At 38.6% G+C, this 18,476-nt stretch overlaps 1 protein-coding gene across 2 annotated transcripts in view; it reads left to right on the top strand.

Annotated features, from left to right (window-relative positions):
• IARS1 (isoleucyl-tRNA synthetase 1) overlaps positions 1–18,476 on the top strand; it is a 79,157-nt gene that overhangs the window by 57,952 nt on the left and 2,729 nt on the right. The window contains exons 26-33 of one of the 2 annotated variants that reach the window (XR_011254247.1): positions 2,490–2,664; positions 5,204–5,316; positions 10,254–10,349; positions 11,145–11,321; positions 12,040–12,145; positions 14,074–14,225; positions 16,594–16,737; positions 17,439–17,591. Coding sequence is in view for 1 of the 2 variants with exons in the window: in XM_069575686.1 (XP_069431787.1) it covers positions 2,490–2,664; positions 5,204–5,316; positions 10,254–10,349; positions 11,145–11,321; positions 12,040–12,145; positions 14,100–14,225; positions 16,594–16,737; positions 17,439–17,591 (1,090 nt within the window). In the remaining variant the exon portion in view is untranslated. The remainder of the gene's footprint in view (positions 1–2,489; positions 2,665–5,203; positions 5,317–10,253; positions 10,350–11,144; positions 11,322–12,039; positions 12,146–14,073; positions 14,226–16,593; positions 16,738–17,438; positions 17,592–18,476) is intronic. The other variant, XM_069575686.1, reaches the window with a different exon arrangement.

The following is an 18,476-nucleotide window of genomic DNA, read 5'->3' on the forward strand; positions in this document are numbered from 1 at the left end:
CTCAGCAACTAAACATCAAATACACACATCACTGGTCATATATGTAGTTTTTTACTTATTGTAAAGGTCATATATGTAGTTTTTTACTTATTGTATAAGAGGGTGGAATCCCCTGTAGAGCTATGGCATGTAGGGTGTGGGTAGGCCTGTGGTATCGTTTGGGGGAGCTGGTATGCACTGAGCATCAGGCTCAAGCTTGCCTCTCACTATAAGCCCCCAAAACAGTCATGATGTGTTCCCAAGAACCTCCCTTGGGAAGCCTAACCACACCATCACATCTCTCGTCCGACTTTCTTCCTCACTTAAGCATGTTTCTTCTTTGAGATTTTCTCTTTTTTAAATCTAATATCTTTTATGTTCCTACCTCTCCCAACCAGTGAGGAATTGATCAACAAGAAAACTGAGAGTGCAGTATCTAGAATGCAGTCTGTCTCAAACAACATTCCGTGTTAAAACATAGAGACCTAGAATTTGCCTGGTGGTCCAGTGGCTACGACTCCACACTCCCAGTACAGGGGGCTCAGGTTCAGTCAGGGAATTAGATTCCATGTGCTGCAATTAATGATCCTGCATGCCACGAAGACCCAGCACAGCCAAATAAATAAATAAAATTTTTAAATAAATATTTTTAAAGAACTCTTCCTTTAAAAACAAAACATTAGCGGTCTAATTTATTCTTTTTGCCAGCTTCATAGTGTTCACTTTCTGGCTGTATCATTATTTATTTAGTTACTCTAGTATTGTTGGAAATTTATGTTTCAGATTATAAATAAAAGTTTGTGTGTGTGTGTGTGCGCTTGTACAAATATGTCATTAACTGAAGACTTAAAAAATGCACAACATAAGAGTTGCGAGTTAAGTTTTATTTGGGGCAAAATGAAGGGGGAATACATGCAGTCAAGTACATTTTTTTCCAGAAGGTTTCTGCTAGTCTTGTGAAGCTTTGCTAGTCAGAAGGAACAGTTACTACCATGAAGGATTTTGGGGCCTTTCCATGGGGAGATTCAAGAATTGGGCTCATAAAATCAGCTCCTGAAAATACCTATGTGAAGACCTATTCAGCCAGTTTCCCCCAAGCACAGAATGTCTCATTTCTGCTGTTCACCCTGAACTCCTTTCAGGAGGCTATTAAAGGTCAGCAGCTGCAGCAACACGATTTAATCCTTGTACAGGTATAGGTAGATGCATGTGTCACTAAGTCACTTTAGTCATGTCCCACTCCTTGCTACCCTATGGACTGTAGCCCACCAGGCTCACCTGTCCATGGGGTTCTCCAGGCAAGAATACTGGAGTAAGTTGCCATGCCCTCCTCCAGAGGGCCTTCCCAAGGGGATCAAACCTGTGTCTCTTAGGTCATCTTCTTTGTTGGCAGGCAGGTTCTTTACCACTGGTACCACCTGTGAAGCCCAGATAAGTAGATGGCAAGTGCCAGTTGCTAGTTGACAGTGTGGATGTTGGATAGGTCCTTAAAAGTGGAGTTTTGAGATCAGAAGTTTAACCTGTCTTGTCAGTTGTCCTCCCAGAAAGCTTTATCCTGTGGTGTTTTTAAATGAAATATGTATTTCAAATTTCATTTTTATTCCTTTCACAGATAATATTTAAGGATAGAAAATAATTTCTATATTTGGTTTTGAATTAGCTGAGAATTCTGGATAAATAGTGTTTATAAAACTCTTTAGAAATTTAAGAGGTTATAACTAAGGAGATATAAATTATGTAAAGAATGCTTAAGATATGAATAAAAATAGAATATACTTAAATATCTTGAGCACTCTGAGATCAAATAATATAGTAATGTATAATGGCAAAACATTTCCATATAATTTGCTTCAGTTGGCAATTCCATGATACTTCATTTTCTTATTTCCTACTGTGTAGTCACCATTTCCTACTACATTAGTAATCCTTAACTTGCTAGCATGATGGAGACATGAAATACCATGATTAACTGATTCTTCTGGTTAATTGATAGTTAATTTTCTCGAGCAAAGGTTACCCCTGAGACATGAAGTCCCTATTTCTAATGCTACAGTCCTTGTTAATTGAGTTAGGGTTGTGCAGTCATCACCACAATCTTGTAGAATTTTCATCACCCCAAATAGAGACCCCAAATTATCATTCATGCATCATTTCCCCTCAGGATCCTACAGTCCCCTGGCAAATACAAAACTGTTTTCTGTCTCTGGGTGTGCTCACTCTGGACATTTTCTGTAGATGAAATCATACAATATGTGGGCTTCTGTGTCTGGCTTCTGTGAGTTAGCACCAAGGGTCATTCATGTTATAGCACGTATTAATGCTTCTTTCCTTTATATTGCTAAATGATAGTCTACTAGGTGGATATACCACATTTTATTTATCCTTTCATAGTCAGTCCGCATTTGGGTTGTTTCCAGTTTTTGGTTATTGCTATAAATATTTGTATTCAAATTTTTGTGGACATATTTTCATTTGTTTCATTTTTGTTTTTGTATGTCTGTCAAATACAGGAGTTGAATGTTCGAAAAGTTACATTATCTACAGATAAAAACAAGTATGGCATTCGCCTAAGGGCAGAGCCAGATCACATGGTCCTGGGGAAGCGTCTGAAAGGAGCTTTCAAGATGGTAATGACATCCATCAAACAGCTGAGCAATGAGGAGCTGGAGCGGTTCCAGGAAAATGGTGGGCATCTGTTTCATGGGGGGGCACCATTTGTGTTCTCAACTTGATGGATATCTCGTACTTAGCCTCCTCTTTGATTTCTACTGTTACTGCCTTCCGTTAAATTAGAACTTTTCTTTTTCTGTTCATAAAAATATTTATGAATAATTCTGCTAATTTATTAAAAATGACCCATAACCCATCACCCATCCCTTTAATGTAGATTGAAATTCTGATTTAGTTCACTGTTAAAATTCTGATTTAGTTCATCCTACATACATATGTAGTCATATAATTATAGCTTTACAAAATGGAAATCACCCTATAATTTATTTCACATTTTTCATTTTTTTATATTTACATTATTTGGTTTTCATTTACCTTTTTATTTTGCATTTTCACTTTGCATTATAAACATTTCTGTGTTTTGTCAGTCTATAAAATGCCATTTCAATAAGTGTTGCAGAAATTTTCCTTCCTGTGGATACCTGGCTTTTTTTTAACCAGTCTTTTTGTTGTTGGTGCTTTCAGTGTTTCCATTCTTTTAACAGCATAACTAATATTTCAGTGAATGTTTTCACATGTAGATGTTTTGTGGAATTGATTCATTCTAGCTAGGTTTAGGGGCTTCCCTCATGGCTCAGTTGTTAAAGAATCCGCCTGCAGTGCAGGGGACCCCAGTTCCATTCCTGGTTCGGGAAGATCCACTGGAGAAGGGATAGGCTACCCACTCCAGCATTCTTGGGCTTCCCTTGTGGCTCAGCTGGTAAAGAATCGGCCTGCAGTACGGGAGACCTGGGTTCGATCCCTGGGTTGGAAAAATCCCCTGGAGAAGGAAAAGGCTACCCACTCCAGTATTCTGGCCTGGAGAATTCCATGGATTATACAGTCGGGGTCGCAAGAGTCGGACACAAGTGAGTGGCTTTCACTCTCACCTTCAGCTAGGTTTCTACTTGAAATCATTGAGTCAGATGGGTAAATCGTAAGTTACCGTTAAATTCTGTAAGTGCTAATATGGGCCTGGAAAAATCTACCCTAATGAGAGAGCAAAACCCTTCAGATTCACCAGCCAGTGGTATAGAATGTTAACCCCTGTCAGATTCTGCTTGTAGAGAAAAAGATGACTTGAGTTGCCAGAATGAAGACCAGAAGATATTCAAAGAAGAAAGTTATGTTTTAATTTTAATTCAAAATTTTAATTTTTAAATACTTAAGTATTTTTAATGAAAGGGGTTTAGCATTGAGGTTTGGAGCTTCTTCCAAAACTGTGTCAGAACTTAGAATGTTTCTCTAAAATATTTACACATTTTGTTCTCAGTTGAGCAAGAGTGGAGTCATTCATTCAGCAAATATTTTTTAAAGCCCTTCTGTTTTGTTGACACTGAGAACATAGAGTTGAATAAGACAGACATTTGTCCTTACCCTCATGGTGCTGGTAGATGCTAAAGATGTATGGATATAATCATATTTTTGATAAGTGTGCTGAAGGAAATCTTTAGGAAGCTGTTCCAGGTGCCCAGGAGTTCTGACCTCTGCCATGATTAGAATCATATATGGTCTAATTACAGCTATTTGACTTCCTGCAGCAATCCTAGGTTACAAGGTGTTTGATTGTTTGGGTTCCCTCTGAAATTGAAAATCATAAGCATGGAAGTGTCATGAAGAAAGATTTAAGGATTCATAACTCAGATGAGTAGTTATGGAAATTGGGGGAAGTGTCCATAAGATTCCCCAAATTTTTAGATATACAAAACATTAGAGACTAGCAACTAAAAGTTGAATCAGTACTAATTCAGCTTGATTTGTTAAATTAACAAAATCTTTGATCAGCCTTCAGGTCATAAATCTCAAGTTGTTTTACCAATTAGCCAAAATATTAAAAAATTCCTGAAATAAGCTTTATTTGAAACTGAAAGCCTGTAGTTTTTAAACTGTAATTTCTGAGTGAACTGTTCCGTATTGATGGAAAGCAGTTTTTAGAATACAGTGACATAAAGTGAAAATGACAGCCCATTGCTCAAAGACCCAGAAGATTGTTTTGTGAATTTCTATAGTAAATGGTATGGGAAATGGGAATTGCTGTCCTCAGCTGTTTAGAGGTTCTGCCTACCATGAATAGGTATGATGCTCAGACCTTCACACTGTCTGCCTCTCTTCACCCTGACTGTACCTGGATAGGCAGATAGAAGAACACCAGGGTTTTACCACCTTTGAGTGGAAGGCCTAAGTCTAGTTTGACTCTAAAGACTGCTTTCTTCATTATAGCTTGCTGCTTATGTTTATGATCGGGACTCATTTGTTGCCTCTGGCACATGTTTTTGGATCTAGGAGCTTATATACAGCAGTAGATATTGGTGATTTAAATGGCCTTAAGATGGCATGGTGTAATCTAAGGAAAGTTTATCTCATCCTTGACTACAACAGTGACATGAGTCAGAAAGACATAATCTCATAAAGACTGTAGCTTGATGGTTTGAGGTTTTTATTAGAGTGGCACAGTATATTGGTACTGAGGAGTGGGTTACTGATTGAGTAACAGTGACAGTTGCTTTTCCAATAGGGACCATTGTTGTGGAAGGCCATGAATTGCATGAAGAAGATATACGTCTCATATACACCTTTGATCAGGCAACAGGTGGAACAACACAATTTGAAGCACACTCGGATGCCCAGGTATTTTTCTAGTCCCTAGAACATTTACCATAAAATACAATTAGAGGAAAAAAATACTCACCTATGCTCCTCCTGACAGTATTGGCAGCTTGTCTCAGTGTAAAATAGCTTTTATTTTAGATTGGCCTTATTAAACTTCCCTATTACAGCTTCTTGACATATACATTTCTTTAATGGATATATAAATAGATATTTTGTGACTTTATGCATGCCAATAAGTGCCAGGTCATACAAAAATGTGGAAGATGTAATCCTACCCTTCAAGGAATGGGTCAGTCATGGAGATAGAAAAGTTAAGTCTGTTCTTATTATTCTACTTGGTAAGTTATCTGGTAGAAATAAGTACAGGGAAGGGCTAAGTCTGGGGTAGAAGTGGGAGTGGTTAGAGAGCATCCCTTGAAGAGGATGCACAGACAGTTAAGGATTCTGGGATCTGGGTTTTTTTGTTGTGATGGATCACAGCATCTCTCTTCACTCTTGATCACTTCTCACTTCTCACTCTTCACTTCTCCAGACAGATAGATTTTAAGATGTCTAATGTGAGAGTAAGGGACCTGCTGGAGTTCCTCTGTGCTTAATATTCCACATATGGTGGATGATGGAGAATACCTTGTGTGAGTTTAGTCAGCCTTTACATGAGGTCTTTTTTTTTGGCCGCACTGTGCAGCTTATGGGATCTTAATTCCTCAACGAAGGATTGAACCTGGGCCCCCAGCAGTGAAAGCACTGAGCTCTAACCACTGAACTGCTGGGGAATTGCCATACAGAGTCTTAAATATGATGTAGACAGAACTCCACGAGGGCAGACAATGTAAGGAGCTGAAGGTGAGAAAACTACAAAAGAAGGAATTGGGGCCAGGGAAGAAGGTTTTTAACCAGCAAGAAGATGTAATCTTTTCTGATCACAGCCAAATATGAGAGGCCTGAAGAGCTTGTCTGTACTTAAGGAAATGTTTTGTGATGCTTCTGAGTTTCTTAATGTAATTTGTGTATTGTGGGCCATGGTTACCCTGCCGTGACTTATCCGTTTTCAGTTTACCTCCTATGCGTCTTCATAAAATGGAGCAAGTTTGTTATCTTTGAGTGTCCTCAAAAATGTAAATGGGGATGGTGCCTAATTCATATACATATATTCCCCTCTATAGTAGAAGTGATACTGTCATTATTACCACATCATCATTGACAACCTTTATGACAGAGAAGATGAAATAGTGGATAAAGTTGACAGGAAGGTGGCAATTTTTAAAAGTATTGTGGCCCATTATAGAAATTGTATCTTGAATTGCACAAACAAACCAGTGGATAGAATAGGTCATGGTTAAAGAAAACAACAGATGGCTGCTTTGAGGTCTTCAGTTCACTTGTTTGTAATGAATCTATTATGAAAAGTTATGCTGCTGTAATAGCTTCATGATTGGTGATTTTATTAGCAGAGTTGATATTACTTATTAGACAGAAAGCAGAGTTACATGTTGTTGTTATTGTTGCTCAGTTGCTAAGTCATGTCTGATTGTTTGCAACCCATGAACTGCAGCATACCTGCTTTCCCTGTCCTTCACTGTCTCCCGAAATTTGACCAAAGTCATCTCCATTGAGTCAATGATGCCATCCAATCATCTCATCCTCTGTTGCCGATTTCTCCTCCTGCCCTCAACCTTTCCCAGATTCAGGATCTTTTCCAATGAGTAGGCTCTTTATCAGGTGGCCAAATTACTGGAGCTTCAGCATCAGTACATTCAGTGAATATTCAGGGTTGATTTCCTTTTGGATTGACTGGTTTGATCTCCTTGCTGTCCAAAGGACTCTCAAGAGTCTTCTCCAGCACCACAATTCAAAAGCATCAATTCTTTGGCACTCAGCCTTCTTTATGGTCCAGCTCTCACATCCGTATGTGACTGCTAGAAAAACCATAGTTTTGAGTATACAGAACTTTGTCAGTCAAGTAATGTCTCTACTTTTTAATATGCTCTCTTGGTTTGTCATAGCTTTTCTTCCAAAGAGCAAGTGTCTCTTAATTTTGTGGCTGCTGTCACCGTGCACAGTGATTTTGGAGCTCAAAAAAATAAAATCTGCCACTCTTTCCACTTTTTCCTCATCTGTTTGCCAGGAAGTGATGGGACTAGATGCCATGATCTTTGTTTTTTGAATGTTGAGTTTTAAGCCAGCTTTTCACCCTCTTTCTCCATCATTAAGAGGTTCTTTACTTCCTCTTCTTCAGCCTTTACAGTGATGTCATCTGAGGTTGTTGATATTTCTCCTGGCTATCTTGATTCCAGCTTGTGAGTCATCTGGCCCAGCATTTCACATGATGTACTCTGCATATAAGTTAAATAAACAGTTTGACAATATATAGCCTTGACATATTCCTTTCCCAATTTGGAACCAATCCACTGTTCCATGTCCTGTTCTAACTGCTACTTTTTGACCTGCATATAGGTTTTTCAGGAGGCAGCTAAGATGGTCTGGTAGTCCCATCTATTTAAGATTTCTCACAGTTTGTTGTGATTAAACACAGTCAAAGGATTTAGCATAGTTAATGAAACATAAGTAGATGGTTTCCTGGAATTCCCTTGCTTTCCTTATGATCCAGCATATGTCAACAATTTGATCTCTTGCTTCCTCGGCCTTTTCTAAATCCAGGCTGTACATCTGAAATTTCTCGGTTCACATACTGTGGAAGCCTGTCTTGCAGGATTTTGAGTATTACATTGCTAGAAGAGTTGGACACGACTGAGCGACTTCACTTTTCACTTTCATGCACTGGAGAAGGAAATGGCAACCCACTCCAGTGTTCTCACCTGGAGAATCCCAGGGACAGGGGAGCCGGTGGGCTGCCGTCTATGGGGTCACACAGAGTCGGACACGACTGAAGCGACTTAGCAGCAGCAGCAGCAGCAGCATGTGAAATGAGCACAATTGTATAGTAGTTTGAACATTCTTTGGCATTGCCCTTCTTTGGTATTAGAATGAAAACCAACCTTTTCCAGTCTTGTGGCCACTGCTGAGTTTTCCAAATTTGCTGCCATATTAAGTGCAGCACTTTCACAGCATCATCTTTTAGGATTTGAAATAGCTCAACTGGAATTCCATCACCTCCACTAGCTTTGTTCGTAATGATGCTTCCTAAGACCCACTTGACTTCACACTCCAGGATTTCTGGCTGTAGGTGAGTGATCATACGAGGTGATTGATTATCCAGGTCATTAATATCTTTTTTCTATAGTTCTTCTGTGCATTCTTGCCACTTGTTAATCTCTTCTGTTTCAGTTAGGTCCTTACCATTTCTGTCCTTTGTTGTACCCATCTTTGCATGAAATGTTCCCTTGATACTTAATTTTTTGGAGTTCTCTAGTCTTTCCCATTCTATTATTTTCTTCTGTTTCATGGTATTGTTCATTTTTAAAGGCTTTCTTATCTCCATGCTATTCTTTGGAATTCTGCATTCAGTTGGGTATATCTTTCTCTTTCTACTTTGCCTTTTGCTTCTCTTTTTCTCAGCTATTTGTAAGTCCTTCTCAGACAACCACTTGCCTTCTTGCATTTCTTTTCCTTGGGGATGGTTTTGGTTACCACCTCCTGTACAGTGTTACAAACCTTCATCCATAGTACATGAGGCACTCTGTCTACCAGATCTAGTCCCTTCAATCTGTTTGCCACTGCCACTGTATAATCATAAGGGATTTGATTAAGTCATACCTGAATGGTCTTGTGGTTTTTCCTACTTTCTTCAATTTAAGTCTGAATTTGGCAATAAGGAGCTCATGATCTGAGCCACAGTTTACTTCAGGGCTTGTTTTTGCTAACTGTAAAGAATTTCTCCATCCTTGGCAACAAAGAATATGATTAATCTGATTTCAGTGTTGACCATTTGTTGATATCCATGTGTAGAGTTGTCTCTTGTGTTGTTGGAAGAGGGTATTTGCTATGACCAGTGTGTTCTCTTGACAAAATTCTGTTAGCCTTTGCCCTCCTTCATTTTTTACTCTAAGGCCTAACTTGCCTGTTACTCCAGGTATCTCTTGACTTCCTACTTTTGCTTTCTGGCCCCCTGTGATGAAAAGGACCTCTTTTTTTGGTGTTTGTTCTAGAGGTTTTATAGGTCTTCATAGAAGCGGTCAACTTCAGCTTCTTTGACAGTAGTGGTAGGGCATAGACTTGGATTACTGTAATGTTGAATGATTTACCTTAGAAGGGAACCAAGATCATACTGTTGTTTTTGAGATTGCACCCAAGTAGTACATTTTGGACTCTAATTGACCATGAGGGCTACTCCATTTCTTCCAAGGGATTCTTGCCCACAGTATAGATATAATGATCATCTGAATTAAATTCTCCCATTCCCATCCATTTTACTTCCCCAATTCCTAATATGTCAGTGTTCACTTTTGCCATCTACTGTTTTACCACGTCCAGTTTACCTTGACCTATGGACCAAATTTTCCAGATTCCTCTTTACAGCATCAGACTTTATTTTCACCATCAGACACATTCACAACTAAGCATTGTTTCTGCTTTGGCACAGCTTCTTCATTCTTTGTAGAGCTATTTCTCTCTTCTTCCCCATTAATATATTGGACACCTACTGACCTGGGGGGCTTATCTTCCGGTGTTACATCTTTTTGCCTTTTCATACTGTCCATGGGGTTCTCAAGGCAAGAATACTGAAATGGTTTAAGTTGGTCTCAGGACATCTCCTATGAGCAACACCCTTCAGAAAAAAAATGAAAAGTTGCACATTTTCCTCCAGATGAGAAAATAACTGCTTACAATAGAGGACTCAAATTATAAAGAGACTAATTTTATGTCTTTGGCTCAGTTTTGTGATTGAATGGTGCTGCATTATAGACTTCTAAGAATTTAAACACCATTTTGCTGAGTTTGAAAGAACTGTTTTTTCTATATTTGATTGTCATGGTGTACACTGTTCATTCCTACAGGTTTTGGTTCTTTTAGATGTCACCCCTGACCAGTCAATGGTGGATGAAGGAATGGCTCGGGAAGTCATCAATCGTATCCAGAAACTTCGCAAAAAGGTCAGTTTGTGAGATTGAAGATAAGCTACTGTTTAGAGTTTTGTTTTGGTTTTTGTTTTGCTTTCTGGGAAAGAGAGGAGACACAGGTAATATAAACCACAGTAGTTTATTACTGATTGTCACTGATCTATGATCCATTCAGATTATACTTCTTAGGCCTCTTTTCCCTCTCCTTGTTCGCTCCCAAGCTAATTGTGACTCTTGTTTCTCTGAGCGGAAGCTTCTGTTGACATGTGCTCCTTGTCTTCCTTTTTCAGTTCCTTAGGGCGTCCACAAAACCATCTTCTGGATAGATAGTCCTCCTGACTGGCACATATGGTTATCAGAGATGACAGCAAACACCTCTGAAGAAGAGTAGAGGTGCACTCAGTGTGGAAGGGTTCTTAGCTCAGGGGAGAGAGAGATTGTTGGATCTGGATGGAATGAGGTGGTTCTTCCTCATTCAAGAAGCTGAGAGCCAGAGCAAGTGCACGAACCCATTGCCTTTCCTTACTGGGTGAGAGAGCCAGAGAGCTTCCATCTCAGGAAGGGCCCCCCACATGTTGTCCTCATCTGGTCAGGTTTTTGAGACTGAGTTCAGGGTCTGAGGAAGCCACTCCAGCAGATAATGGTATGCTTATGAACTATGTCTCAAGTAAAAGCTTTGTGAATTCTTGCTTTTTTTTCAGAGAATTTGTCAGGATATCGTACCCTTCCATAATGATTCAGTGTGGGATCATCAGCTCTATTTAACAGTGTTTTATGTTTTAATTGACAAGTGTGCTTCCCTTTTAAATTTTCTTCATGTGCTTTCAGTGCAATCTGGTTCCAACTGATGAAATAACAGTTTATTATAAAGCAACTTCTGAGGGAAAGTATCTGAATAATGTTATCGAAAGTCACACAGACTTCATATTTGCCACCATAAAGTCTCCTTTGAAACCATATCCAGTTCCTATATCAGATGAAATACTTATTCAAGAAAAAATGCAGGTACGTTCTGAATTCTGTTGAGCTAGTAAGTGATTTAGGGTTAAGCTTTTGTAGTCATATATTGATGTTCTCTCCCCTGGTAGCAATTAGTATAGTACTTAGTCTTGAAGTATTGCTCTGGAGAATAGTGAATAGGATTGGAAGGTGAGGTCTAAAAGAGAAGAAAGAAAATTAGAGCTGTTCTCTTGGAAAAGGTAACCAGGACATACATAAGAATTGTTAGATGACTTTATGATGCTGTCTTATATAAAACCATAAAAATTAGTATTATATAAATAGCAATTGACTTGAAAAGCAGTTTACTTTTATGGTAGTAAGTTATACATTCATTTCTTGTTGATACATTTTAGATATAACTGTGAAAATCTGACCAAGATATGAAAGAGATTGGCCAGTAATTCAGAAATATGTCTGAAAGAAAAAAAATCTTTTCTATATCAGTTAGTCATTTATTCAGTCATAGGTTCCTGGTATTGATCCTGTTTTGTATGGGACAAATGGAACAGACAAGCAGGCCCTGAATGTGACTGTCTTTTCAATGGGAAAGAACAAGATAAAAGTGGGGGAAAATGTAGCTCTTGGCTGTTTTAGTAGTTAGATTAAATATGCTCTCAGAATTGTGTAGAGCTCTTATTCTTGCTGAATAGTTGCTATCTTAGTTGGTGACACTGTGATCAGATGCTATAGTTAACCCAGTCACATTTTCTCATATGCTTAGTTAAAAGGGTCTGACCTGGAAATCACACTCACCAAAGGATCTTCCACGCCTGGCCCTGCTTGTGCATATGTCAATCTTAACATTTGTACAAATGGCAGTGAGCAAGGTAAGAGTAAATGAATTCCATAGTTTGTATCTTACTTTTTAGTTAAACCTACGAATGTTTTTAAGGCTATTATAATTGGTAAAATTGAGTAATTTTTTCAAATTGTCATGTAATGAATCCACAAAAGTAAATGATTGAACTTCCACTTCCAGGAAGATGAAGTAGACATACTTTTCCCTGTTCTTCCTACAAAGTACAGCTAAACACCCTAGACATGATACATAAAAGCAAGCATAAGAAGACTTAATGGTGGAGGGAGGAAGGCAGACCAACTAAGGATCTTGGGATCAAGTAAGAAGATGGAGAATTCCCTGGTTTTTCTTTTTGCTTCATGCATCCCAGACTCGAAGCTGAAGAAGCTGGCAACCATGAAAGACCAACGGGCATGAATATAAACACAACAAAATGTTCACAGGTGACACTAGTGGTAAAGAACCCTGTGGACAATGCAGAAAACATAAGAGATGCAGGTTCGATCCCTGAGTCAGAAAGATCCCCTAGAGGAGGGCGTGGCAACCCATTCCAGTTCTTGCCTAGAGAATCCCATGGACAGAAGAGCCTCCCTGGTACAGTCCATGAGGTCACAAAGAGTCAGACATGACTGAAACGACTAAGCACACACACACACACACAGAAAATCGTGCTCTCTCTTCAGGGGCGACCAGGAGAGTGCCACCTCGCAAGACAAGAAAACTTCTAGGCCATAACTGCTGTGCTCCAACCAATTAAATAGAATACACTAGGCTCCAGGACCACGCACTCCTTATTGCAAAATTCAGACTTAAATTGAAGGAAGGAAAACCACTAAACCATTCGGGTATGACCTAAATTAAATCCCTTATGATTATACAGTGAAAGTGACAGGTAGATTCAAGGGATTAGATCTGTTAGAGTGCCTGAAGAACTGTGGACAGAGGATCATAACGTTGTACAGTAGGTGCTGATCAAAGCTATCCCCAAGAAAAAGAAATGCAAAGAGGCAAAATCCTTTTCTGAGGAGGCCTTACAAATAGCTGAGAAGAGAAGTGAAAGGCAAAGGAGAAAAGGAAAGATATACCCAACTGAATGCCAAAATCCAAAGAATAACAAGGAGAAATAAGAAAGCCTTCTTAAGTGAACAGATACCAATGGAATATTTCATGCAAAAGTGGACATGATAAAGGACAGAAACAGTATGGACCTAACAATGCAGAAGATATTAAGAAGAGATGGCAAGAATACACAGAAGAACTGTACAAAACATGTCTTAATGACCCAGATAACCACAACAGTGTGATCACTCACCTAGAGCCAGACATCCTGGAGTGTGAAGTCAAGTGGGCCTTAGGAAACATTACTACAAACAAAGCTAGTGAGATGATGGAATTCCAGCTGAGCTGTTTGAAATCCAAAAAGATGATGCTATTATAATGCTGCACTCAATAGGCCAGCAAAAGTGATTTAATTGACTAGTCTTTTCATTATGTGGTACCGGGCAGTTAGACATCCATATGCAAAAATTGTCCTAGACCTTATCCAGAGAGTAAATTAAAAGGGAGTACAGACATAAGTATAATACTATGAAACCTTTAGGAGAAAATAAAAATTTTCAGGATTCAGGATTAGGCAAAGAGTTTTTAAGACTTAGTCTAATTCATAAAAAGAAAAACTGGGAAGTCGAACTTCTTCAGAATTTTAAATCCTGTTTTGTGAAAGATCCTGTGAAAATGATTTTTTAAAAAAAGCTGCAGACTAGTAGAAGATCTTTGCAAACCACATATACAACAAAGGATGTAGGTATGTAGAATATATAAAGAACTCTCAAAACTCAGCAGTTTTTTAAACTTTAATTAGAAAATGGGAAGACATGAATAGACATTGACCAAAGAAAATATATAGATGATGTTCCCCTTGACTTTTCATTCAAATTTAACTTTTTTTTTTTTCAGTTTCACTTATATTTGTGGCTTTTTAGGTGGAGTATTACTTCTGGAAAATCCAAAAGGAGATAATAGGTTGGACCTTGTAAAACTGAAGAATGTTGTTACTAGCATTTTTGGTATAAAAAATACAGAGCTGGCTATCTTCCATGGTGAAACAGGTATGTGGGAAGTCAAAGGTATTCACCTGTGTCCTTTGACATGAGGTGAATCAGTGAAGATCTTAATTTGGTAACAGTTATTGTACATAACCTTTGCCTTTTTCCTAACTCTGAGTCAGGGCTAGCCTCTACAGTAGTTCTGCCTGCCGTATCTCTTTGTGCCTCCTTTGTGTGATATGGCTGATAGAACACTGAACTTAATAGGAAATGAAGATTCTAATCCTGCTGTCTTTCCTGTTAGCCATGTGATTTATTCTAGGCTTCAGAGACTTCCCTTTTGAGTTTTAACTTTATTAAACATAGTATCTGCATCTTAAGTCCAAATTCTCAAGAAGACAAGCCTACATAAATTTGTGAAGAATTATAAGTACATTTCTTCCTACCGTCATGCGTTTAACTGTGATACTACACCCCACCATCTCTACCCAAAAAAAGATATGTTGAAGTCCTCTTATTTACCCTCAGTGCACTCAAATGTGACCTTTGAAAAATAGGTTCATTGCATATGTATTAGAATTAGTTAACATAATACTGAATAAAGGTGGGCACTACCCCAGTATGTGTCCTTGTAAGAAAAGGGCCATGTGAAGACAGAGAAGGCTGTGTGGTGACAGAGGCAGCAGCTGGAATTGGGCAAAGCTGCAAGCCAAGAAACCCCAAAGATTTCTGGGAACCTCTAGAAGTTAGGGAGAGAAAAGAGAATTCCTTTACAGGCTTCAGAGGGAGCATGGCCTTACTGACAGATTTTGAGCGTGTCACCTTCAGGAAACTGAGACGATACATTTTTGTTGTTTTAAGCTGTCTTGCTTACCTCACCCTCCACCACTCCCCTCCTTGGTTTGTGATTTCTACAGCAGTCATAGGAAACTAATACATTCAATTAACAAATTTGAATGTTCATTTTGTGAAATGTCTAAATAGCTTAAAAGAAGAAATCCAAGTGGCCAATAAAGAAAACACTGCTCTACCTCAATAGTAGAAACCACAATGAGGTACTGTTACATGCAACTAGATTGGCAAAAAGAGAGAATAATTTCATAATATCAGATGTTGTCAGGGATATTATGTAATAGGAACTGTCATTTACTGTTGGATTATAAATTGATGGAAGCAACATGAAAACCATTTGCTGTTGTATCATTTAAGGGCTGAGTAAGGGACACAAACTTGATATGGGAAAAACTTGGAAAATTAAGGTCTGAAAGATGTTTCATTGGAGGATCTGGGAAAAAAATCTCTGACCCAGATCCACCAAGGGAAGCTGGTAAATCAGTCAGTGGACAGCTTGGATCTCTGTCTCAAGTCGTTGTAGAATAAGAAAGAAAAAGACTGGAACACGTCTGTCTAGCCACATCTAACACTGACAGTCAGTGGACTTGCAGAAGAGCTTTGCCAGAGAGTTGCTCTTGTACCTGGCTCAAAAGTTGGGAGGTTACAGGAAAGGTTAGTGTGGGCTGCTTGCTGTCCCCTCTGACCCAGCAAGTGACAGCCTGTGAAAGCCGAGGAGTGCCTGGGCCCCGCATTGACCTTTAGGAACATAGTAACTATAACTAATCTTCTACCTTAAGCAGTGTTTAGCATGGCTGTGCTCAGTTGTGTCCAGTTCCTTGTGTCCAATTCCCCTTTCCTTCTCCAGGGATCTTCCCAACCCAGGGATTGAACCCACGTCTCTTGCATCTCCTGCATTGGCAGGCAGCTTCTTTACCATTGAAACAATATTTAATTGTATATAAATGAAATTATACTATGTCTGTTCTGTGTATCTTGCTATAGTTGACTATATTCATTAGTCAGTTTACCTTCTAACCATAATCTTTTTGACATAAGATTTTTTTTCATGGTAAGTTTATATAGGAAGAAATTTTAAAAGGAACCTATACTATGGGGCTTCCCAGGTGGCACAGTGATAAATCCACCTACCAGTGCAGGAGACAAAAGAATCTCGGGTTTAATCCCTGGATTGGAAAGATCCTCTGGAGTAGGAAATAGCAGCCACTCCCGTATTCTTGCCTGGAAAAGTCCATGGACAGAGGAGCCTGGCGGGCTACACTCCATGGGGTCACAAAGAGACCCAACTGAGCGACTGAGCCCATGCATAGTATGGAGGAAAAATACTAAAGGGGGAAATTAATTTGCTATATTTATAAGTTATGAATATTATGCTATTTTGCAACATTAAGATTTCCTACTATGTGCATGTCATTAATGTCTAATTTTATAGAAAAGGCAGTGTTCTTTAATAAATATAAATTAAGTGGAAAGCATCACTGTAAAGGTTCATAATAGTTTAATAATTAAGAAAAAGTGAATGACTTCAGCTCTGAACTCCCTAAAAGTTTTTTTTTGTTACTTTTGCTGTTATTTTTAGAATTAAAAAACCAAACCAACTTACTGAGTCTTAGTGGAAAAACACTGTGTGTGACTGCAGGATCAGCGCTGTCTGTGACTGACAGTCCTAGTACTCTTCTCTGTCAGTATATCAACCTACAGCTCTTGAATGCAGATCCACAAGGTGCGTACCTCCTCCAGTTGTGAACACTCACCAGGCAGGTAATGGAATGCTAGGTGTTAAGCTTCCTTTAATGTTCAATCTTTCTGATTTATATGGATTTTTTCAAGTCAGTTTCAACTTAGTAATTTAAAATGTAGACTCCCACCTTTCTTTGGGGGACACTCATGGCTTGTTTCTTTGGTGTGTTTATGTAGAACACCCATCCATCTAACATGGTTAGGAAATAAGATAAATTGGTTAGGTAAAAATTACAGCTAAATGAAGCTGAATTGTTTAAATGCAAAACCATTGTAATTTTTAATTTTCCCCCCTTTTCTCTTGAAATATGTTCTGAGAACTGTTTTAAGTATCCGCATATAATCAGCAGACAAGATTGGTACTTGTTTTTCCTTGATATTCTAAGATCCTCATTGTGCACATTTATTACTGTCTTTGCGTGCTTCATTTGACTGTTTACTGAATATCTCTTCCCTAAACTCCTGGGCTCTTATACTAATTTTTTTTTCTTCCCTTTCTCCTTTCCCCCAGTGGAATATTTAAGATTGTTTCTATTTCTACAATTAATTCCACTCTTGTACCCACTTCTGGCTTTCAAGCCTGTTGCTCTGCCCAGTAGACCTATCTGGTCACCACCTCCAGTAGGGATCCACCAGCAAGAGGGTGAACTCTCAGGATTTAAATCTTTTTTTATTTTTCTGTAGAGTGTTTAATGGGAACAGTAGGCACTCTTCTGCTTGAAAATCCACTTGGACAGAATGGGCTCACCCACCAAGGTCTTCTGTATGAAGCGGCCAAGATGTTTGGCCTCCGGAGCAGGAAGCTAAAGCTGTTTCTGAATGAGACTCAAACAGAAGGTGAGGAGATTTTAGAACATGCTAATCTTTTTCATTTTTGTTTTTATTTTCTTGAAAATAGATTTTGATGCCGTCAATCATTTGTAGATTATATGTGTAAGAGATGCTATTGTTTTCTTTTACTTTTTTGCTGTCTCCAGAAATCTGCCATATTGTAAATGTTAGTAATAATTTAAAGGATGATTACTTTTTGCTTTGGAAATAATCTAAAAATATATAATGGTATATTATTAAAAATATACGCTTCTAGGTAAGTTAGCTTGTTTGCTAATCCCAAAATTGTCCTCTTCCCTGAGAATTGAAATGCTCACTGTATCTTAAAATAACAGCTTGAAGGAAACATAACTGACTTTATGTGCCTCCTCCTTTACAACTTATAAAGCATGCCTTTTCTCAGTGAGCTGCATAAAAATGTGAAGAGTTAGGCCATTAGTTGACATTCTCCATTCCATAATTGAGAAGACAGAGAGTCAGGACAAGACACAGGCTAGTGTCTCTAAAGATAGGTTTTCTCTTACTCCCACTTAGATCATCTGCTTCTGTGATTTCAGCTTCTGTGGCTGTTCTGGCAATTTCTCTGTTGACTTTTTAGCCCTCCCGTTGTGTTCTGTTCTATAATCCCGTTTCACATGGGTGTTCATTTTAATGCTGATGCTACTGGAATCATTTCCTCAAGTAGCTTCCCTTAATGGGATCTGTTTTTTTCTGATTAATAGCCATCCTTCTTGTCATCCCAAAAACCTTTTGTCATTTCATCCTTTTATTTTTACAGCCTTATAGCATGGGATTTATTGGAGTTTCTAAATCAAGATTTGCATCTCCCAGCTCTGGTGGAAAGTTACTAGACATTGTCTTCCCCCAATAGTCATATCTTTGATTCTTCTG

This window comes from Ovis canadensis, chromosome 2 (genome assembly GCF_042477335.2).
Source record: "Ovis canadensis isolate MfBH-ARS-UI-01 breed Bighorn chromosome 2, ARS-UI_OviCan_v2, whole genome shotgun sequence".
NCBI classification, from domain to species: domain Eukaryota; kingdom Metazoa; phylum Chordata; class Mammalia; order Artiodactyla; family Bovidae; genus Ovis; species Ovis canadensis.